Below are 25139 nucleotides of genomic sequence, written 5' to 3' on the forward strand. Positions count from 1 at the left end.
GGCTTTACTGGTGGAAATTCTGGATCCACCACAAACTTCACAGGAGCCTTTGCTTCCGTTTATGAGGCTTTAACGTATGTTCTAATGGGCAATTGGGCAAAGCCTGGATCTTACCCTTCAATAAACAGACACGTTGTGAGGAGAAATCAATCAGCACTGGGAGATCCAGATTTTGTCCTATAACATCCAGCTCTAGAGAGTTTAATTGGTCAAGCTTCTGCAAGTCGAGCTAATCCAAATCCATCCACACCACCTGATAGCAAGTCTAAGAAGATGGAAACATATGCGAAGAAGGTTTTTTACTTCAACGAGTTTGACGTTACGCTCTGTAAATACTTCCCGTTTGTTGGGAAGATATTCTCCCGCTTTGCGGTACAGAATTGCTGATGTTTTACCAGCTATTCCAGAGGATACTAGGAATATTTAGCAAAATAGGTTTTGAATGGACAAGATGTTGCAAAATGTTCAATTGATTAGATACAATAGGTTGTTTGGATAGAGTTTTGGGGACCAGTTTAGTGATAAGGAGGCATGCTTGGATCCATACGACTGGTTTCTTAACGGATGATCAGCATTCTTTGATGAATATGCCATTTGATTGCTCTGGGCTGTTTGGAGAGAAAACAGATAGTGCCCTTGAGATATTAAAGGAAAGCAAAGCAACTGCTCATTCTTTAGGATTGACAATTCCAGTGCGTCAGTTGTTACAGCAACAGCACTCCTTTTGGTAGAGGGTGGCTTCAGAGACAGAGATGGTACATACCAATAGTGCAGCAGTCCAACCAGGCATTTAGAGGATGTGGTTGAGGAGCAGGTAGACATCGTGCAGCTACCCAAACACAACAATCTGCCCAAACGACTGCTCCCCCAAAGGCAACATCTTTAAAGCCTCTCTAGGTTGACTGTGTTGCCTCACGATTGGCCTCGAGGGGCCATATCACCTACTTTCCAGCCTGTGAGGAGCAAAACTTAAGATTCCTGAATGCTCAAGACCATGGGACAAGGTAACTCCCTACCCTTTGAAATGTTTCTTCTGGACACAACAGCACCACCACAATTTTTTTGGTGGACCACTTGTCAATTCTTCAGACAGAAATTGAGGCTCTGTTGGAGAAATGGGCAATAGAAGTACGGACTGGTTGTCACTCCTGTTATTTTCTAATACCAAAAGAGAATGGGGATCTTCACCCCATTTTAGATCTTTGAACCCTAAACTTCTTTTTGAGGAAGGACAAGTTCAAAATGCTCATGTTGGCCCAAGTTCTATGTGCTTTGGTTCCAGGAGACTGGATGATAGTGTTGGATCTGCTGGACGTGTATTTTCATATTCCCATTCTGCAGTCTCATAGACTGCAGAATGGTACAGTAGACAGGAGCATTTTTACTTCTCCGTACTCCCTTTCGGGCTGACCAGTGCACTTCGGGTTTTCACTAAGTTGATGTTGGTGGTTGCAGCACATCTGTGGAGGATGGGAATACCAGTCTTCCCGTACCTTGGCGACTGGCTGTGGAAGTCGGATTTGCCTCAGGTAGTTGCAAACCATCTCCAGATGACAGCTTACTCATTGATGTATTTGGGTTTTATCATCAATGTGCTGAATTTGCACCTGACTCCTTTGCAAGGACTCCATTTTATCAGAGCTATACTGGCCACTATGTTAATTTTGAGCTGTACTTCTGCCTTGTTGAGACCAGGATATTCAGGATATGATCCTAATGTTTCAGCCTGCAGCCTGAATCTCGGTGAGAGTGGCTCTGAGACTGCTGAGTCTCGTGGCCTCCTGCATTTTGCTTATGGACCATTCCATGGGGCATATACGGGCTCTGCAGTGGAACTTGAAGTCTCAGTGGGCTCTACACCAAGGAAATCTTTCCGATTTCATCCAGGTGTCAGAGGAGGATGCTACAGACCTTGCTGTGGTGGTTACTAGCCTGAATTGAACTAAGGCAGAACCCTTTCATTGCACCACCCAGAACTGACCTTAGTGATGGATGTGTCTTTACTGGGTTGGGTAGGTCATTTGGGAGACCTGGCGTCAGAGGACTTTGACCTCTGGTGGAAACTCATCTTCACATAAAATTTGTTGGAGCTTCAGGTAATCCGATTAGCCTTACTTAAAATCTTTTCTTCCAAGGATCTGAGGGTGACGAGTGCAAGTACTCATGCACAATAGGACAGCTATGTGGTATTGCAACAAACAGAGCGGAGTGGGTTTATGGGTTCTGTGTCTGGAAGCTCTTCATCTCTGGAAGTGACTGAGCAATCAGGGCAAACACCTGGTGGGATCTTTAAATGCCAGAGCAGACAAACTCACCTGACGATATCTAGCAGGCCTTAGAACAAGAGTATCATTCATTCCTAAAGTAGTTACACCTTTTATGTGGGTCTGTCCATCATCCTTTTAAGCACCACCTCATCCTTAAAAGGAAGAGGAACGTTTACATCTTGATCCCAAGAGAACTCTTAGTTTTATTTAGAGAGAACTAGGGAATTTCAAAAGGATGAGCAACTTCTTGTTGGATTCTCAGGAGTAAAAATGGGGACTGCAGTACAAAACAGAAGAATGTGTAGGTGGATTGTCTTATACTTGAAGATTTGTTATAGTCTAGCCAAGAAACAGCCTCCAGAAGGACTGCATGCACATTCAACTAGGCCAAAGGCTGCTACTACAACTTTGGCTTGAAGAGTACCAGTGTTAGACATATGCAGGGCTGCAACAAGGGCAGCTTTGCATATGTTCACCAAACATTATTGTTTAGATGGCCAAGTCGGGAGAGAAGGGCATTTTGCCCTGTCTGTTCTGCAAGATTTTCTAGTGCGAGTCATTTCCACAGACCCACCATCTGAGAGGTACTAAGGTGGTATCGCTTTAAAAGGTGAGGAATCGGCGGTTGCAAGTCTGTATGAGTAGAACAAGTTACTCACCTTCAGTAATGCCTAGAGACTTTATCTAACAGCAAATTCCTCCCTAGGCCTCCCACCTTCCCATTCTGTGGAAGGGATGTCACGTAGAGGTTATGTGGATAAACATTTATGATGCAGAATTTCTGCACACAAAAAATGTTTACCTAACATGTATACTGAAAATGAGTTTAAGGCTCCACATCTGCTGGAATGAGCGCAGGATATATAGAAACTGATGCCAACATGGACAGGTGAGGTATATGTAGGGGAACCAACATCACAACCTCATGAGATGGAAGTGCACGTGGAATAAGGACATCATACAACACCACCAGTCGATGCTGGAGAACATTGCTACATCAAATTTCAGATCCAGTCTGATGCCTGGGATATTCAAAAGGTGAGGAATCTGCGGTTAGATAGAGTCTCTACCAGACAAGGCGTTACCGAGGGAAAATAACTTTTTCCTTTGTTATTGGCCCTGATAAATGGGAGCTTCCTGTCCTATGAATTTCATATGTTATTTGTTTTAGGGATTCTTGTAGGAAGTCTATCAAGCAGAAAGTGCATTTTTTCACTCCTGAAAAATCTGTGAGCATCACTTCAAAATGAGTGGGTGTTCCATATCTGGAACATTTATCAATGAAGTAGCACATCTTTATTTCTGACATTTTATAGTGTTCTTTAGAAAGTCATTTGGGACTTTCTACAGAATTATGCGGAATGTGGAAATGCCAATGCAATGAGGAAAAATATACTTACTTTTCTCCAGATGTTTTCATGGACATTTCTACATAAAATGTAGCTAAAATGTTCAACGAAATTTCCACATGCCATAGAATAGCAATCCCTTTTTCTAAACATATTTTGTGTTCGTCTAACTTGCCATTTTACACATTAATACCTATGTCCTGTGCAATCTTTTGCTATTGAGTGTTTTATGTGTTTGCTTCTCACAAAAATTATTTGCCATTTGAAGACTGTACTAAGTTGTTACACTGGAGTATTGCTATCCGTGTCTTATTACAGACGATTAGTGAAATCATAAATACAATGGAATACAGGCATGTTTTATGAAGGTTTTTGCATGCACTCATATATTACACCTTATATTAATACTATAACTTCTGAGTCTGGTTCTCAGCATTCAGACAGCAGAGTCCTCACTTCTGGAAGATGCAGGTTCCAGTCTGGACGTATCCTTGACATCTTGGGAGATTTCTGCTGAAGTATCCAGCACCGACGAAGATGAAAGCGATTGTCTGCTGAAAGGTGAGCATGAATAACTGCACTGTGTAGATGGATGGCACAGTTGAGACCATGCAGGCAGATATTGCCTTTTTATCCAAGTCCATATTTTTTGAAGACATAAAGACCATTTGGATTGCATTTCAGTGATAAAGTCAATCTTCTTCACCATAGTAGCTCCTACATTCTTAGTCCTTTAGACTCGCATATTGGTTGCAATCAAGCTTTTGTAGCAAAAAGGCTGCTAATCATAGTAAACTTCAGATTGTACATATTGCCTTTATAAGCCGACCCAAAATAGTTGTATAAAATGAAGATGAATTGTTATGTCAGTGGCATTTGCCTAGTGCTCTGTCTGTCACCAATATAGCCTGGTTGCACTGTCTCTTTTCTATGCCTACCATGCCTTTAAATGCAGACCAGAAATTCGTAGATTTTGTTAAATGTATTCTTAGTTTTGCGTGATGATCTCCATTGAGGTTCATGCTGTTGTTGTTTACAAGGCTTAGTGAATGTATCTGTGTAAGCTGTAATGGTGAATGTTTGAAACCATATTTTACTGGTAGGGCTAATTCCTTAAGGTAAAGTTATGCATCAACTCTAAGCATGACATAACAATAAATGTCTACATAGAGCCATAAAGAACAAAGTGAAGTTTTTTGCTGGATGCGGAAGCATGTCAGATGCTGAAAATCTTGCATTGTTTCTGCTTAGTGATAAATGCTGTTGGGACTCCTGAGCTAACGGATTATATGGTACATGTGAGCTGTGTTTGATTTATAAAGTGTGTTTTGACCAATATTTTCAGTTGCCTGTTTGTGTATAGCTTATTGTTATAATGAAGACTCGTGAACCAAAGGTAAGTTAACTCATCTTTATTGATGTCACCCTGCTCTCCACACTGACAGGAATAAGTCGCATTCCAAGGATGACTGGGGGGAAGATACCAAGTGGCTGGGGCAGGGGGGGGGGGGGGAATGGATCGTACCACTTTATACAGTTTGATAAACATGCTCAGGTTACAACACATCTCCCTTTGACCCAACACAGCATTTACCATACCAGCTTAAATTACAACACATCTCCCTTGATCCGAAAAGAAAGAGGGATGGAAAAGAGAGGAAGAGGAAAGGGAAGACAAGGGGGGGGGAACTGGCACTAAATAACAGTAACACGCAGGGATGAGGACCCTAATACCACAACACCTCAAGGGGCGGTTGGAGAGGCTAAGGAGGATATGACCCTGGTCAAAAAAACAAGGACCTCCCCACCCTCATTTACAATCTGTATGCAAGGTACCTCACCCTAGAACAGGTAGAAAAAGGTTATTAGAACACATAGTTTGGATCCTGTACCTCTTCGCTTTGTACCATTCTTACTTGACTCCTCTCCCCTTCCTTACACACCCTTGTGAAGTGGCCCCTTCTGTTACACTTCATACACATAGAATTTCGAGCCGTACAATGCATGCTATTAGCAAGATGATTATTGCTTCCGCACCTGAAGCATTTCAACCCTTCTGTGACATTAAAGGGCTTATCACTCTTTACCTCTTTAGATTTGATCTTCTTACCTTCTCCTTCTCTTTTATCTTCCAACACCAACCCTTTGATTTTATTCACACAACCCATGGATTCTTTAGGTTGGTCCATCTCCTGGATGCATTTTGCGGTGTGCTCAATGGAGTGGGCGATGGCCACCGCTTCCCTAAACGAGGGATTCTTTGCCAGAAGTTTTTCTTTTATCTTTGGGTTGTGGGTGCACCTCACCATTTGGTCCCTAATGAGGGAATCGTTCAACTCCCCAAACTCACACAGCTGTGTGAGACCTCGGAGGGCGGCAATGTAATTAGTTATGGATTCACCCTTTGCCTGCACCCGTGAAAAGAACTTGTGACGCTCAAGCACAACGTTAACCTTGTCCCCAAAATGAGTCTCTAGTTTAATCATTGTAATTTTGAAGACATCTGAATCTAACTCGTCGTCTTCCAATGCTGGGTTTGGAAGAGTGTCATATATTTTCCTCCCTTGCACTCCTAGATTATGAAGCAAAACATGTTGCTTCCGCACCACTGAGAATTTCCCCCCCCCCCTATGGCTATTAGATATGAGTCAAACAAATTGATCCAATCCTTCCAGTGTATATCTGGATCGCCGATGTCATTTAGGAAGGAGGGGGGGGGGGGTTCATAGATGAAGCCGCCATGTGGAAGATTAGCAGCTGGAAGCACCACTGCACTAGAAAGGAGTGAAAAGGAACCTTTAAGGTCCTTACAGATGCTCAGATATTAGAAATATTTACTTACAGAAGACAGGGAACTAAGTTATGTAGAGGGGAAGACCGTCACCCAGGAACGGTAAATGAACTTCCTGTGACAAGGTGAAACAACAATACTAATGGTAGGGGAGAACCGCTTATGACCTAGGACCTTGAGCAAAAATACTACTTACACCTGAAGCTAGGAAAACTGCAGGTGTCCTTACACAGTACCCTGAAGCTGATGGAGGGGTTCCCCTATGCCTTCGCTGCTTAGTGGAAGGTCACAGAAGTACAATTTAATTAAATTGGATTACTAACGCACAGTTGTCACCATTACAATGTTCACCCCTCCCAAAACCCTTACATGAACTGATTATATCCACTACCTCAGTGCACCCCCTCTGCAGTCAGGAGGTTGCACTTATAATTCTGATTTGACTGTTGTGCAAATGGACAATCTCACATCTATCACGCATGTACCATGTATACACTGTTAGAACATTGCACGGCGCACTATAGGATTTACGGTAGTACCCTTTTTCCCCTTAGTAATACACTGCATGGACGGGTAGCAATGCACTTCAGGAAATGGTAGGTTAGAGCTACTTAATGCTTGTAAAACCGCACACAGTAAGCACAGATGATCTCAGAGCTTGGATATAAACATGGACGTATTTTCACTTAGGAAATTCTAATTATGGTGAAGCATGCGAGAAACTTTGCTTGTGAAATAACCAACAAAATACCACAGCTATGAACTACAACAATTTAAGTAGGTTCCTGACTTGATGCCGATGACCTGCAGTTGGTAAAATGCTCGACGTCAACTCCTGACTTGAGCACCACAGGACACGTGAGGGCACTAGATCACAGGTATAGATTCACTTAAGATATTTCAACAGTATGAAATCTGCACATATTCTACCATGCATTCAATGATGTGGAATTTCTAAGTGATAATTCCTTCCCCACAATTATCATAATGGCTTTACTTCCTTTACTTCCGCCTGCAACTTGTAAAAATGGTATGAATATTAATAACACCACAATCCATATTAATGTTCTGCAGGCTGTCACAACTAACAGGTTTATAGACTTTACAATGCTGTGCCTGTCAGCGCGAGGAACAGTTCACATATTAGTTTTTTTTTTTTTTACATGCGCAACCTTCTCTTCAACTCCGAACAGCTGTGCCTATCAGCGTAGGAAATGAAAGATGCTAATAGGCTCGAAATTTCTCTTGCCGTTACACTCCGCCTCAAATTTCAATTGCGCTTCTCACTCTCAAAGCCTAAATGTCTTATGTTCCAGTTGAAAGTCTTTATTTCCTATTAATCACTTGCATCGCCGTCACTATGCCATGCGCCCTTCTGTGGTTTCCTCACATCATCGCACCCGCGCTTGAGGCGGGAACAGCTGAGAGGAGTTTCACGCCTCACTGAGAACCTGACAGTGCCGCCGCCGGTAATTAATCACTTCAGTGAATGCCTGCGCGCTCCTCTCTTCCTCACGAGAAATGCTTTACTGAAGCACACAATATATATATATTTAAATATATATATATATATTTTTTTTTCTTTAACTTAAAGCCTGTTTACTCTTGAGTTTCAGGAACACCAAAAGCGTCTCTCAAAGCTGCACTTCGTCTCCTCACAGCCCGCTGATATCACGCCACCCAATTTAAAGATGTTAGCAAGTATACACGTTCCAGTCAGTCAAAGGGTCTCTTTCTTATTATAGCATTTACATTATTATGCTGACCCGTTTAAATTGATATTTCTAATTTATCACTTCGCATTCACTCCTTCTTACTGCGCTGGCTGGAGTTTGTCACGCACTCCTTATGCCTTCATTTACTCACGGCACAGATCTCTAAGGTCTCTCGGCTTAGCTGGTACCTCATAAATCAGTGTAGCACCGCGCCGACTGTCATTCCGCCATCTCGACAGCTGCAATGTCTGTTGAGGGCACTTATAGATGGACGTGACTGACCTTAATCACGGCTTCTGCTTCAATTAAATCTCCCGAAATCACAAGATGACAGACCTTCCTGAATCCTTAGGCTACTAGTCCGTCGAACAGAGATCACCAATGGAACTTTTCTCCTCATCTGTTCCAAGCACGAACTTCACAGCATTACTTGAGCACCGGTTGGAGAGAGTACTGAAAGGGGAGGTGACAGCTGGGCCCCCTGCGCCAGGTTCTTCGCCTCGTCGCCAGTGTTGTAATGAAGACTCGTGAACCAAAGGTAAGTTAACTCATCTTTATTGATGTCACCCTGCTCTCCACATTGACAGGAATAAGTCGCATTCCAAGGATGACTGGGGGGAAGATACCAAGTGGCTGGGGCAGGGGGGGGGAATGGATCGTACCACTTTATAAAGTTTGATAAACATGCTCAGGTTACAACACTTATCTTGGTGGTAAGTACTGTTGTGACTTGTGATCGCTGAATATATGATACATTTGAGCTGCAGGTAAGTAAGAGAATGGAAGGTTGGCTAGTTATTATGGAGCTTGCAGCTGGCATAGAAGGCAGAGGAAAACTATGACACAGGTAGAGCTGTAGGTGGATGGAGCGTATTTCACTTTTTACCTATTATAATTTTATGTTATGTATGGCCCCCAAAATCATTTGATTTCAAATACTACATGGGGCAGAAGAGTAATGGAGGAGTCATACATAACATGGCCTTTCTTCGATGTTTAAAATGTTTAAAGTGCATGACGTCCTGTCACCCATCCCCACCACTGTTTGTGCCCTCTTCTCCAGCAGCTGAGCACCCTGGTTTCCAGAACTTTTCTGACAGACTCTGTGAAAGCCCTGCCAGAGCAACCTGGAATTCCTTTATGACCTAGTAACAGTGGGTTTCAGCTTTTGTTAACAACTATTGCTACATCATAGCTGTGAATTACTGGATTTGAATCCAGTTTTTCCTGCTAGTGGCCCTTTACCACAGCCATACATAACATTACATATAGTTAATACAATACTGTACAATTATGTAGAAGTAGAACGGGCAGTTGTTGCTAGGACCCGCTGTGCCTTCCTTGAAGAATATGTTCCTGCAGAGCAGCAGGACTACATATTAGATCCTCAAGCATTGCTGGTCTCAATGACTGACAAAAGGTATATATTCATGCTCTGCGTGCTCTCCTAAACCATAATAAGGGACATTATGTCAAGTAGTGCATCCCAACAACATATCTCACAAAATCCAATACACTTGCAGAGAGAAGGGTCTGCCTGTACTCCTCACTGCAAAGTCTCACAATGAATACGCGCTCTAAAAAAGAAGACGCGGCAGGCATTCACCACTTATCTACTCTACTATCACATGGTGGATTATACCGCTAACCCTTGCTCTACCAATTTGGGAGATATCAGGGAGGGTGATGTACACATGACCGAAAGGAGGAAAAGAAGCGTCAACCACATGTGCCAATAGACCAGAAAAGCTTGAGGATCTCTGATGTAGTCCTGCTGCACCTTCAAAAGTAGTAAGTAGGGGACACTTTGTCTCCTTGTTCCATGGGCATATTGGGGCGTCTTTGTTGAGTATATATGCATCGCCAACAGGGGCCAAGAACAAGGACGAAAAATCTAACTTACAAGACAGCCCACTACCCTCAACTTGCGTGCCCGTGGGAGAAAAAGTAAGGGCATAAATACCTGCCTGGTGAACCCTAACAACAGGTATTAAACATATTTCAGTATTGACTCACAATAGAATATAAAACAATGCCACCAACTGTGCCTCCAATCAAGGAAAAACACAACCACTTAGAGACGCCAAAACAAGAAATAAAAAGAGCTGCTTCTCAATAATTCTACACAACCAGTGCCAGGACGTGAAAAGAACCAGGGATTTTATTCAAGATTCTTCCTTGTTCTCAAAAAATGAAGAAAGCAGTCCCATCCAAGATCTTCTGAACACATTTTTAAAAATGCAATCTTTCAAAATGCTATCTTTACTGAATGTAGTGCAGTCTATAAACAAAGAGGATATAAAACCATTTCTTGATCCGAGTACGTCTGTTGGGCACCCGCAGAGCAGTAACCCGTTCTTTGACCCACACCATCGCAAGACATTACTACCTGGATGTCAAATCTTTCACGGAGATTAAAGATGCAGCTCAACCTGTCTCATGTTAAGCCTCGTGCTGTCTAAGTTATGTTTTAGATATTGCTTTATTAATCATACTTCAAAAGTGTGAATGATCCAGTTTTTCAGAAGAAAATGTTACTTACCTCTTACTGCAGTTCTGCAGAATTGGCATCATTCATATGTGGGCATGTGCCCTCCTTTCTTCCTAGTAATAAGGGTAATGCATCATTATTTACCAGCTATGAAAATCTGCCAGTTGGAGCCTCTGAAGAGGGTTTGAAACCTTAGTTCCTCCGTTAATTGGCTGGACTATAGACAGGTATATAGGGAGGTGGATGGACTGGAAATGATCTATTGATGATTGTTAACTTGTTTTCAATGATAGTTGCTATATTGGTATACTGCCATAATAACATGGTCTACTGTGGGCTCCCATTCTGACATTGGGAGGTAATTCAAGAATGTCAATCTATGAAAGACACCAAAGCTGCTGAATTCTAGTCACAGGTAAGTAATTTATTCAGCCCTCAATGTGCAAATTGCCAGGTTGGAGAAAGCCGTGGGCAAAATAGGGAAAATGATGGGGTCTATTTGTGATAATTTGGCAAATATTTTAAGTAAAGTGTCAACGCCAATAACGCTCCCCCCTCTCAATATTTATTTACCTCATGTGGGTAGCAATAACAGTTTTCTCCTTCCCAATCACTAGGGCATGCAAGGGGCGAGAGGAACCCTAGTAAATCTGAAATCAATCCTATTAGCGCTTCAATTACAGCAAGGAGGGCCACTATCGGGGGTGTTGAGTGGAAGTACCCGCACGATTAGTAGTAGTAGAAATACCTTTATTCGATTTTGTATAAAAATCATAAAAGCACAACAAATCATAGAAAAACAGTTAATAATATCTAGTCGCCCCTTATAAAACAATAATATTTTTGGAACGTAAGTATTTTCATGCAATTCAATTAAGGAATTTGCCAACCCGTTAAGATAATACTCGATGTAATTGTATGTCCAAAGTTCATATCACAACTATATTGATGTGCATGATGTGTTATGTACGCTGTCGTGTTAAATAAAGTGCTGTGTGCAATATTTCATCATTCTGAATACAGGAAGAACATTTTATCACTAGAATGAATTAGTTCTACCAGTAATTAAAATCTCGCCCATTCTAAAAATAATAATACAATGTTAAAAAACATGAATACTTCCACAACAGGAGCACTTAGGAGTAATTCACCTATTGCTTAAGGCCTTACTTGTTGAAGGCTGTGTCCAAAATTCATGTTACAGATTATGTTGGTGTCAATAAAGAGCTTAATAAAGTGCCATGTGCAATATTTAATCAGTTTGTTTACTTGCATAAAAGTTTCATTGTAGGAATGGAATTAGTTTGTCTAGGAATTAAGATTTCCCAAAAACTCCACTTCTAAAAACTAATAAAAATCTCTCAGACTATTCTTGAACAAATAGGTGAAACTTGAAAACAAGGGCGTACAGTACTTTGTGAATGGTTCGATTATTACTCACTGGATTCAATGTCCTAGTTCTTAGTCCTCTAACATATAACAGATATCTAGACAGCAAAAGTTAAAATCTCTGTACAATCACTTTTTAATATCGTAATGACTTCTTTCAAACGATTTGCGGCTCAGATCCGACAGATCGGTATTAACCAAGTTCTTCTGATCTGTATGTACTTGGGACAAAAGAATAAAATGTTTTCTTAAGTTTCCTGTTCACCCTTACCTACAGGACAGATCGGCAATATATTAGTGACCCTCCAGTTTCTACAAAAACTGGTACAATGCTGTAACTAAAATTTAAATATAGAGATTTAGCTAATGGGGGTTTTATACGGTTCAGAAATTCTTCGTGATGCATGTTATCTTTAAAACTCAAGAACCTGCTTGTCAGCTCCACTGCTGTTCCTTTGTTTAACCACTTATCCTTTACGTAAAGCCAGTATCTCTTTTTAAGGATGGGCAAGATTATTTTTTGAATGCTACTGGGATTTGTCCAGAGATCACTCATACCCAGTCTATCCAACCAGTCCTTAATGAAGTTAAGCCACTATATATTACCCCTAGGGTCGAGTGATAGTACATTAAGTAGTGATTCTTTCAGAGGTAATGGAGAGTTGTTTGACCAAATACGGATTCAGTAAGCAAGGGGCCTAAAATCAGTTGCATGAGCGACATCCTTCAGTCCCAAATCCAGACACATCAGTGTCAGTGAGTGTAGGAGAGTAGGGTCTGCTTCCTATGGTCACCCCCACTTTTTGCTTTTGCGTCTCTGGTTTTCGACTTAGATGTGGCTGTGGGCCTGCTGATCAGACCCACATCCCAGAAGCACTCTCTCTAAATGTACTTTATCTACTCTAGGTACATCCACAATTGGGAATTGGTTCACCTTATCAGCCCCTGTACAAGTGTACCATAGGTACCCAGGGAATAGGTGCAACCAAGGCCTACCAGGGGCTGCAGCATGTATTATGCCACCCCTGGCTGGCCATCCAAACTGACACAACTGGCTGATCACTCAGCTGGGGCAAGGTCGTGTAATCACCCCTTGCTTAGGTATAGTATTCCTATATCTACCCTTATATATAGACACACAGTAACCTATAAGTCACTCCTATCGCAGGCCTTAACAATCCTGGAGCAGAGTGCTTGGTTATGTGCGAGATGGTGCTTTAGCATGAGCTGAGCCTGTCTGCAGCTTTCGGAACCATGTCCTTATAGCTGTTCTATGATATCGCCATACCATATACTCTTAAGTGCATTATAATCCTCGCGGTTAAATGCTAACTTTGGTTTGGCTTTATCCAAACATGTTGAGTAAGGTGTCATACGCTATGGAATACTACCCCCTCGCCAATTCTGGCGACAGGGGTAGCATTCCACCCTTCTAGAGGGAGAAGACATGTTGCTGCTGACTATCCCGGTTAAAGTTAACCAGAGCCCCAGCGTCACAAAATGGACGCTGCTGCCACCGACACAAGTCTGACCTCCTGCTGCTGGGAGTCCCTCCAGTCACGGAGATTTGGACAATAGGTTTTCCTGCCTGGGGAGGTGCGAGCACCACCCCAGACAGGACTTTGTGTATTGGGACAGGGAGGGCTGAATAGAATGAGACACTGCCTGGAGCACACAAGGTGCTCCATGCATACCCTAGTTCAAACCGGTTGCTGGGGCACTCCAGCCCCAGCTCTGGCGCGAAACTGGACAAAGGAGAGGGGGTGTAACCACCCCCCTTCCTGGTCCCACCCATTGGAGGGACCTAGAAAGTAACCCAGTCCCTTTTATTTGTATAAAAGTAGGAGCTGAGTCCTGAGACTTTAGATTAATCCTGAATCGAAACTTGACACGAAACTCTGGACCTTCGACATTCTGCTGAAGCTGAACACTGAAGAATCTCCCTTGTGGCCAAGGAGTGACCACCCTGGGCAACCAGGCACCATCCAGCAAATCAACGGCTTGCTTTGTCGACGTTCCCGCCGGAACCCGAGCACAGAGCCTGACAAGAGCCAGACTTCCAGACCTCTCTGAGACCTCTCTTCACGACTGCAGCATAGCTGAGATCCGTGGAGGCGACGAGACATGTGGGACCGGACATCTTGGAAAGCCTGCAACTTGCTAACTGTGCAGCTCCTGAGGCATTCTCGAAGCTGTGCACTGGGGATTGAGAAACCCCGAACCTGAGCTCCACCTGCACCGAAGATCAGCACTCCACGAGTTCTGCGTGGGGCCCTTCTGCTTGTGTTCTGCTCGACGTGTTGTCTGGTTGCTGGCCCGTTGGCTAGTAGCCTCTGTGATGACAATCCTTTTGAATCACCCTCTGGTCTGGTTGCTCCAGACTGCCCCTTGCTTCCCTGCAAAGGGAAATCACCTCAGACCTTTGTTGTATCCTGCGTGGGTTGCCTTTGCCAAGGCTTGTTGACTTTAATCCGGCAGTCGACCCCTCCGTCTGCGAGAACTTTCGTGGGACAGCTCCTCTCTGGCACCTGGTCGTCGTCAACGCCTCCCAGTCCGCGTGGCTGCAAAGACAAGCTTCAAGACAGCACCTGATTGCTCCTCGACGTCGTCTGGTACCTTCCTGGTTCCACCCGGTCACTGGCTAGTGACCCAGACTCTGTCCCCTCTGCTTTCAGGTCCCCTTCATCTTCGATCCACCCTTGGATCCACCCGGACATCTTCCTCCTGGTCGCCTGCAGCATCTTTCTTCAAAGGCTCTATAGGCTTCAATGGCGAAATCCGACACATCTTCACCCCTATGCACCCGCCGTCCGTGGGTGAGGTAACGCGAGTACTTCGGTGCTCCCAAGGTATTGACTATCCAAGTGTCTAGGTTTTTAGTTGTTTCCTCCTAGCTAAACCGGAAGTGTCCTAAATCCTTCTAAATCTAACTTCTAAGTTCCCATTGACTTTACATTCACTCACACGTGTGTGTAAAGACACTGTACGCGCCGCCTGTGGGCCTCCTACTTCTAAACTAAGGTTCAGATAGTGTAGCCACAGCGATTCCCTATGCCCTAGGCCTTTCCTTTTCTCGTGATGTGGTACTTATACCACTTTCTTAGTATATGGTTTGCTTCGCCCCTAGGGCCTAACCGTAAATTGTGCAACTTAACGTATTCTGACTAAGTTTCTTGTTATGTGCTTTGGCCTCTGATCTCATAAAGAGTTCAGAGGAGTGTGTTATTAAATACATACATATATATTTTATATACATCCTGTGTGGTGTCCTTTCATTTGATATTCAAGGGGTTACATATGGTAAAACAGCTGGCTTTACACGCCCTCAAGAGTCTTTTAGCCTAAGACTGTTCTGTCCATGCTGCCACTAGGATAGCTGGTCTATAAGGTTGACTTACAACCATCACCATAAGGGTTGTTTGGACTGGTGCAAGGTGTTCACTAGAATAGTGAACATCATATACCAGGCCAACTTCTCACAGTGGGGCATTCCGAGGGAGCTCCAAGACCAATCACATAAATGAGTTTTCAGTTTTTACTATGGGATCTCCATTGTTATTTCCCCATAGCTCTGCCTCGTAAAGTGTGGCTCCAATGTCCTGAGCTTGGTACACTTAAATTACTGGAGCCAGTGGTCTATAAATCGAATTTCTTTACTTTTTTACTGGAGCAGGCGATGCTGGAGGGGTGCCAGGACCTACCCTGTGTGAAAAAATGACCAATCCCCGCTCTACTCTACGCGGACAACGCTGTGATTTTAGCGCGTACTCCCCTCGAACTCCAACACTCCGTTAATAGGTATCATAGCTCCATGGCTAACTTGGATTTAAGGATTAATATCAAAAAAACTTTTGTTATGACCTCTGGGGTAAGAAATAAGAAAAAGCGGGGTGTTTATGTAGAACCCACCAGGTTGGAAACTTCCATCGCGTATCCCTACCTTGGAATCTTAATCGATGATATGTGTTCCTGGAAACAGGCATTAGAGGCCAGGAAACTGTTGTTTATTAGGGCTATCATTGCACTAGTGAACTTTGCACAGAGGCTTGGTGAAAGAGCACCATTCGTAATGATAAAAATGTATCAAGCCAAATGTGTCAGTGCGGCAATGTATAAAGCTGGGGCGTGGGGCTATGGTAGAGTGGATGCTCTACAAAAGGTAGAGAATAGTTTCTTGAGGTTCCTTTTAGCGGTCCCGCTTGGCATCTCCACTTTTAGCTGTCACGCGGAATTGGGTTTGCCATATATCAGTGACTTGGTAAAAATTCAACCAATTCTTCTATGGCACCGAATTAGGTCCTCCACGAAATTAGTTTTTAACAGGGAGCTCCTGAGTGATTGTCTTTCCCTCGAAAACTCAGATAAGATTGCCTGGCTCCTGTATGTTAAAAACTTTTTATCCGACCTAGGTTTGACAAGGTACTATTACAACCCCACATCAATTAATGAGATTTCTAGGAAATAATTTAAGTAACTATGTTTGACACATATGGAAGAGTTGCGACTGACTAAGGAGTCATCTAAAAGCTCAGTCCAACATATTCTATTAGTACAAACCACCCTGACCATACAGCCCTATTTGACTTTTAATTTGAGTGGACACGACAGGTTCGTGCTCACTCGTTTTAGAATGAATATATTGCGTCGCCTGGTCACCTTTCCCAAAGTTAACGACTGGTCACATCTGTTAATATATTGTCCTTGCGATGAAACATCTACGCAGTCTACACTCCATGTGGTTCTATTTTGCAGATTCTATCAGGAACTCAGGAAGCAGTGGGTAATTCCAATATTAAAGATCATGGGCTGGCGACGATTTCGCCCTGCTTTCCAGGCAATCCAATATTTGGAAACAGAGTGTTTTGCTAAGGATGTGGCTAGATTTTTGAAACTTTGTATTAAACACAGTTCAAATCTGAAATAGGAACACTGAATCAATTTATGAAAACTATTTGTCATGCTTTTTATCTGTACTATAACAAAATTGTATATGCCTTACCCATTTTGAGCTTGTATTTTTGCACTCTTGGCGCTGGTAAGCATAGTAATTTGTGAATATTAATTCAGTTTTTAAATGTATTTATTATAAATTGTTGATGTACTTATTATATATTATTTTTAAGAATGTACTTTTATGGTTTTTGCTTCTTTAAAACCCGAATAAAGGAATTTGATTTGATCTGGTTTGACTGGGGCAGTGCCTACATGTTGAAGTGAGAGCTTGCTTTTTTTACAATTTGTGGGACCCATGATTGTGTGCTGGTCAGCCTTATCCCTGGGTAGTCAAATTGCTTCAACTCCTCTAGTGTGGTTAAACCCACCATTATACTCTTCCTTAAAGACGTGTGTCCGTTAAAGGCCATGAATTTGGTTTTTAAAGTATTTATTTAAAAAATGTTTAGCCCCAGTTTCTGCAGCACTGAGGTCGCAGGGAATATAAGTCTTCCCATACCTCGACGACTGGCTGCTCAAAGAACCATCAAAACAGGCTACAAGACAAGCGGTCAAAAGCTCCCTCCGTCTATTCTCAAACCTAGGGCTCACTCTCAATGCAAAGAAATAACAACTGCAACCCCTTCAAGTGTTAACCTTTCTGGGAGCTTCACTGGACACCCAACAGTGCAAGGCGTTCTTGTCTCAGGAACGGCAGAACAAACTTAAAAAACTAGCAAGACTAATCTCAACAAAAAAGTCACTTTCTGTCCGAACATATGCGTCTCTTCTAGGGATGTGCTCTTCAGCGATCAGTCTAGTCCCATTGGCAAGACTCAGGATGAGGCCGCTGCAAGAAGAATTGAAGTGACAATGGCAACAAATAGGAGGGTCTTTCGACGATCACATAAAGGTGACATCCAGAATGAGGCAAGCTCTTCAACGGTGGTCAAAAGAAAACAATCTGTCACCGGGCCTCACGTTTCTCCAAACCCTTCCAGAGTTCATCCTGACCACGGACGGATGGGGAGGTCATCTCCAGGACCTCCAAATTCAAGGGCGATGGTCTCACCAATATCAGCAGAGACACATCAACAGTCTAGAGTTAAGAGCCATTTTCTGTCTCTGCAGGCGTTCCTGCCGAGAATTGCAAATTCCTCAGTGCTGGTGCGTACGGACAATACCACCAGCATGTTTTACATCAACAAGCAAGGGGGGGACGAGATCTCTCTCCCTCTCGCAGGAGGCTCAAGAGATGTGGGAGTGGGTTATACAACACGGCATACCCTCAGAGTGGAGCATGTAAAAGGGGTTCAAAACTCTCTAGCCGACAACCTCAGCAGATCTCTCACAGGTTGCCACGAATGGGAAGTGGAACAGGATCAGGTGAACAGGATCTTTCGGAGATGGGGCACGCCAACTCTAGATCTGTTTACGACGCAACAGAACAGCAAATGCCTTTACTACGCCAGCAGATTTCCTCAACGGGGGTCAAGAGGAAATGCCCTGTCCATGAGATGGTCAGGAATCTATGCATACGCTTTTCCCCTGAATCCTTTAATACCAAGGATACTGAAAAAGATGAAGAGGTAACATTGCACTCTTCTCCTCATTGCTCCTCGCTGGCCGAGGCAGTACTGGTTACAAGAACTGCTCCTGCTATCTCAGCAGCCTCCAATTTGTCTCAAACGGACAAATTCAATGTTGACAAGGAAAGGAGGTTAGATTTTACACCCGGATCCACAATCGCTTCACTTGCACGCCTGGCTCCTGACTTCTTAGAGTTTAAGGATATCAAGATTTTTGCAGACTGTAGAGAAATTCTGTCTCAAGCCCGCGCTCAGAGTACTATCAGAACGTACCGTTTTAAATGGAGACGATTCTGTTGTTGGTGTGAAGCAAATAATATTCATCCGCTCCAGGCTCCACCTGAGGATATCCTTCCTTACTTGCTATCGCTAGGTCTAGTATTCTCTTCTATCAAAGTACATCTGGCCGCTATATCCAGATTCAGAAAAAGTTCAAACAAGCCATCACTATGCTCTTCCTCATTGATAAAGCAATTTTTCAAAGGATTGTTTCATGCTTTTCCTCCAATCCGACCTCCACCTCCTGAATGGGTTCTCAATATCGTTTTGTCCCAGTTAATGAGGAGGCCCTTCGAACCTATTCACAGGGATGAACTAACGTTTTTAACCTGGAAAGTGGCTATTTTACTAGCTCTCACTTCAGCCCGGAGAGTTAGTGAGATTCAAGCTTTCACGATTTCAGAGCTTTTCCTTCATTTCTCTAAGGACTATGTCACCCTGAGAACCAATCCAAAGTTCATTCCTAAAGTACCATCTCAATTTCATTTAAACCAGCCGGTAAAGTTAAATACTTTTTTCCTGGATCCTGTCACACCGGCAGAAAAGGCCCTGCATTCTCTTGATGTGAAACAATGTCTAAAGTTCTATCTTCAAAAAACTAAAGACATAAGAAAATCTAACCAGTTATTTATTGCTTATGGTCAGGTCACGCTGGGACAAGCCGTGACGAAAGCAACGATAGCCAGATGGTTATCCTCAGTAATCCAATTCTGTCACGAAAAAGCGAACAGACCTTTAGTCCGAAAGGATAAAGCACATTCCACCTGGATGATGTCGGCGTCAACAGCCTTATTTGCTGGGGTCACGCTGGAGGACATTTGCTGAGCTGCTACATGGAAGAGTGTCCATACATTTACAAAGCATTACTGCTTGCAGTCGGCATCACAGGATGATACAGCAGTGGGACAAGCGGTGCTGCAGCTTCATTAAGGTTAGACTTTTAAAAGGTCTCTCACATTATATTCATGACATAAGAGTATGCATGATATACTGTAATGTTTTGCTTGTCAAATGCTGTCTTTAATATGAACTATGTTATCTGAATATGATTATTTTCTTTCAGAAGGATTCTGCATATATGTATATTTACATTTTTAGTGCTCTAAAACCTTCCGGTTGAGTGGGGGATATGTAGAATTACGCTTTGTCTCCCACCTTCCACAAACGACAGATATGGTTTTACTGCTTGCTATTCTGATTCAGGCATGTGAATCTCTGAAAGATTCCCCAATACTGGATAAAGAAAACAAGTTACTTACCTGTAACTACGGTTATCCAGTATTGGTATCTTTCATAGATTCACATGCACCCACCCTCCTTCCCGGCAGAACCTTCTTTATTAGGGATACATACTTCTCACTTGTGCTGGGAAAATCTGAGGAGAACTGCCTCTGCTGGGAAGGTTCTAGAGGGTGCTGACAGCTGATGGGTTGGAACTGCTTTCAGTTCTTTTCATATCATGAGGTAGATAGACTGCTAAGTTTTGGGCCTTTTGGGGCCTATAGTCTTGTCAGCCTACTACAAAAAATGTCTAAGGCACTGCTTTTGTATATATTATTAACGTGGGACTCCCGCCTCGGCGACGGGGAATGATTCAGGCATGTGAATCTATGAAAGATACCAATACTGGAAAACCGTAGTTACAGGTAAGTAAGTTGTTTTCTTCTCCTGCGGGGCTTCCCTGGACTCCTGGGAACCCGCACTGCCGTTGGCGGCCTCGGCCGCCTTCCTTCATTCACCCGGCCCCCTCTTGGAATCCGGGGCTCTCCTCCATTTGGCCGCCACCGCGGGGCTCTCTGTCAAGCATGGGAGCCCCGCTGCACAGCTCACGCCGGCCACTTCCGGCTTTTTTTTTTTGCACGTGCGTACACAACCAACTCCCGGCCGAGTTGCGCACACAGGGCTCTGAGACAGGCACAGTCAGGACCCCTCCACAGGCGCACACAGGATCCCCTCCATAGGCACACAGAGGGCCCCTGCAGTGGAGCAGCCCTGTGTACTGGAAGGAGTTGGAGGAGCCAAGAGTTATCATTAATTAGGACGGTGTGAGCTCGACGAATAAAAATGTGCAGGGATTGAAGGATCGACAATCATTAACCCCAGCGGAGGGGACGAAGAGACGTGGATATTGAGCTGTTGTGTCACTGTCACTTCAGAGCTGCGCCCAGAGGCCGGCACTTTCGAGGCACTGAGCCCTTCCTGTTCTGGCAGGCTCTCTTGCATGTCGAGACCCCGCTTCTGTCCGCTATCTGCTGCTATCGACGGATTCCAGTCGCCACAGAGGCGGCCGCCATATCTCTCGCCTTGATACAGAAATATGAATTTATCAGGTGCAACAAATAGCGCCAAATACTTTTGTAACCCAAAATGAGGCATAACATGCATAGTACGGTGCTTTCCACACCAAAATCCGCAGGGCTTACATTTTCAGGTTATGTTCTTCCCTGCTAAGGTTCCGAAGGCCTGGCCTGCGGATGTTTACTGGGATAACTGTGGGAAGTGGGGTTCTTACTGCACACATTGTTGTTATTTGATGTGTACCATAACTGGAGGTATTGCAAGTGTCATGGAAATAACACAGCCTTCCATAACCGGGGCCTACACGTCTTAAACTTCTATAAATGAATCGACCTCAGTCCAGCATTGCTTTGTTTTCCTATAACAAGAACCTCTTGTACCTCTGTCTTGATGGAAGTCTTCACCCCGGCATCAAAGTGTGACTGTAGCTGAGGGCAGGCACGAGGATGTTCTCCCCTCATCCTTTCAGAATAATTTAATTCTTATACGTTTTTGCCAATGAAGCGCATGCTTATGTACCAAAGATGCCATTTGACCAAAGGGAAGGGTCAGTACAAACCTTTGTTTTACTTTATAGTGCACTTAACTCGTCTTCAGCCCACACTGCCCCTGGCGTCTCTCAATCCCTCCTTCCCACCCCCACATAGGCTTCAGTGCGCTATGACAGCCCAGGCACAGACTGCTGACATGCGCCCACCGTCACCTTGGCGCTTCCAAGGAATAGACCTACATTCTTTGCAAATTCACAAGCAGTCTTGCGGTGTTATGTTTCGTTACTTTAGCATTTGTGAAGCGCAGTGTTTGGCTTCTTGGCGCTTTCCTTGGGTTTTGGTCGGAAGTGAATACTATATATTGTAGTGCTTCTACTGGCTTTGCTAGTCTGGTGGTGGTGAGGAGCTGGAGATAGGCAATGGTCTGGTCTTCTAACGTCTTTGTTTGTTTCGTAGCTATTTCCAAGCATATCGCCCTGCCAGCCAAAACTGGCAGAATCTCACTTATTTTACAATAACAAGCAACGTATTATTGAAAATTCTAGTGTAAAATCATATATCTGCGACTGGTCCTGTTTGGAATGTCACAGCGTGAACCAGTAGCAAGTGTTTTCTCTTGCAGAGTTGGCACACCACGCACACTTGGGGATTGCTTGGCCACAACCCAGCATACTGTTCCATGTTGTGCTGTCTTGCAACCCTTGTCGAGTGCCAGGGACTGGCATCTGTGCCCTGCTGCCAGGGTGTGGCTGTTAGCTAGGCTTGTGAGAAGCATACAGTGCCCAATGCAGTGACCGCTGTGTGCATACGATGCCCAATGCAGGGACCACTGGGTGCATGCGGTGCCCAATGCAGTGACCGCTGGGTGCATACAGTGTCCAATGCAAAAACTCCTCGGTGCATACGGTGCACAATTCAGTGACCGCTGGGTGGATACGGTGCCCAATGCACTGACCGCTGGGTGCATACGGTGCACAATGCACTAACCGCTGGGTGCATATGGTGCCCAATGCACTGACCGCTGGGTGCATATGGTGCTCAATGGAGCAAGACCACTGACTCATTGTCAGTGAAATTGCTCTCCCACCCTCGCAGCTCCACCATTAAGTGAGGTGCCCCTGCCCCTGCACTCTTGAGTGTTGGTGATCGAGGCCCTCCTCCACCCGCAGGTTTCCCTGCGCCTCATCCCTGGTGGTCCAGTGAACCTCTGCCTCCTTTCTCTCACTCTGCTCCTTCACTCATTTTTCTACCCTTTCTATCTTTCACCTTTCTGCATCTCTGCTCTTTTGTGCCTTATTTCTGCCCATTTTCCCTTTCTCTCCCTCTGCTCCTTAACTCGTTTCGTTTTTCTACCCTTTCTATCTTTCACCTTCCCGCACCTCTGCTCTCTTGTGCCTTATTTCTGCCCATTTTCCCTTTCTCTCCCTCTGCTCCTTCACTCGTTTTCACTGTTTTTCTACCCTTTCTATCTTTCACCTTTCTGCTCTTTTCTGCATCTCTGCTCTTTTGTGCCTTATTTCTGCTTATTTTCCCTTTTTTCTTTATCCCTTCTTTCCTCCCTTTACCTTTCCCCGCCGCTGCTGCCCCCGCGGCCCCTCCCGCCCCAGCGCGACCGGCCCAATCTAGCTCCCCTCCCCGCTCCCGCCTTCCAGCTGTCCAGTCCTCCCCGACCCCTACTTAATGGCGGCCACTGCTGCGGGCGCGCCGCTGGTGCACCGAAGGCGCGTCAAAGGCAAGCACGTCTGCGCCCGTCTGCGACCCGTCCGCGACCAGCACCAGGAACCCTGGACCTCCGCCCCGCCAACGCTACGACCCAGCAGCACTCCACGCACTCAACCCAGGCTGCAACAACAACTGCAAGCTAGCATCACCAGCCGACACCCATGGACCCTTCAGCTGTCACCGCTGCCGGCACACCTGCAGCACCTCCAAGAACACGGATCCAGCACAACCCGCCCACAAGAACACAACCGAACCGAAGACCCTGCAATGCATCCTCCTCAACGTCCGATCCCTCCACAAACACGCCACAGAAATCTGGGACCTCCTCGACAGCACCACCCCGGACGTAGCATTCTTCACCGAAACCTGGACCAACACCACCTCGTGACCGGACATCGCCATCGCCATCCCCCAAGGATACAAGATCTCCAGGAAGGACCGCCCCACCCAGGAGAAGGAATCGCCATCGTCCACAAATCCAGCCTCTGCCTGAGCACACTCCCGGACGAGTCCACAGAACTGATAGAACACCTTCACTTCAAGATACTGGCCAGCCCCACCGCCGCCCTCCGAGGAACCCTCATCTACCGACCCCCTGGACCCCGCGGACCCTTCGCCAACTCCATCACGGACATTATCTCCCCGCAGGCCATCGCATCCACCAACTACACCCTGCTGGGAGACCTCAACTTCCACCTCAACAATCAACTGGACCCCAACACCACATGCCTCCTGGACAACCTCCACAACATTGGACTCTGCCAGATCGTGACCGAGCCCACACACTCAGCAGGACACACCCTCGACCCCCTCTTCACTGCAGGAAACTCCATCACCTTCATCCACACCACCGAACTCCCATGGACCGACCATCGTTGCGTCCACTTCACCTTCAGAACACCCACCATCCACAGACACCAGCACCTGCTTCCACAAAGAAACTGGACCAAAATCACCGACGACCAGCTCACCTCCTCACTCAACAACTCCACCCCAATCATTGCGGAAAACGACGACCCCAACACCGCAGCCCGAACCCTGCATAGATGGATCTCGGACAGCACCAACACCATAGCCCCCCTCAAGAAAAACAACAATACCCGTGCCAAGAAAGCCAGATGGTTTACCACCGAACTTCGAGAATCCAGGCGCACATGCCGGCGCCTCGAAAAGGCCTGGAGAAACACCAAATCCACAGAAGCCCACAACAACTTCAGAGCCGCCACCAACGCTCACCATCAACTCATCAGAGAAACGAGGAAAAAAGCGATTGAAGACAGAATCTCCACCCACGCACACAACAGCAAGGAACTCTTCAGCATCATCAAGGAGTTCGCCCAACCCACCAGCGAGTCTACCGGCATCCCTCCCTCACAAGAACTCTGCGACAAACTCAGCACCTTTTTCCACCACAAAATCAAGAGCATCTACGACAACTTCGACGAAGACAACCAACACACTGAACCCTCACCAACCACCCCGACACCCGGAAACCAGCGATTGATGACTGGACAGTCCTCACCACCGAAGACACACTGAAGACAATGAAGTCAATCCACTCAGGGGCCCCCACGGACCCCTGCCCCCACCACATCTTCAACAGAGCCGCCAACACCATCGCACCCATGCTCCGCCACACCATCAACCGCTCCCTGGCGACCGCTTCGTTCCCCGACGACTGGAAACACGGCGAGGTGAACCCCCTCCTAAAGAAACCCTCAGCGGACCCCATCGACCTCAAAAACTACAGACCCATTTCCCTGCTCCCGTTCCCAGTGAAAGTCATCGAGAAAGCCATCAACAGCCAACTTGCCACATTCATTGAA

At 45.1% G+C, this 25139-nt stretch overlaps 1 protein-coding gene across 3 annotated transcripts in view; it reads left to right on the forward strand.

Moving 5' to 3' along the window:
• LOC144755389 (uncharacterized) overlaps nucleotides 1-25139 on the forward strand; it is an 890492-nt gene that overhangs the window by 223875 nt on the left and 641478 nt on the right. For 2 of the 3 annotated variants that reach the window (XM_078644239.1, XM_078644237.1), the window contains exon 3: nucleotides 4038-4177. In XM_078644239.1, the coding sequence (XP_078500365.1) occupies nucleotides 4038-4177 (140 nt within the window). The remainder of the gene's footprint in view (nucleotides 1-4037; nucleotides 4178-25139) is intronic. The other variant, XM_078644238.1, reaches the window with a different exon arrangement.

This window comes from Lissotriton helveticus, chromosome 5_1 (assembly GCF_964261635.1).
Source record: "Lissotriton helveticus chromosome 5_1, aLisHel1.1, whole genome shotgun sequence".
NCBI classification, from domain to species: domain Eukaryota; kingdom Metazoa; phylum Chordata; class Amphibia; order Caudata; family Salamandridae; genus Lissotriton; species Lissotriton helveticus.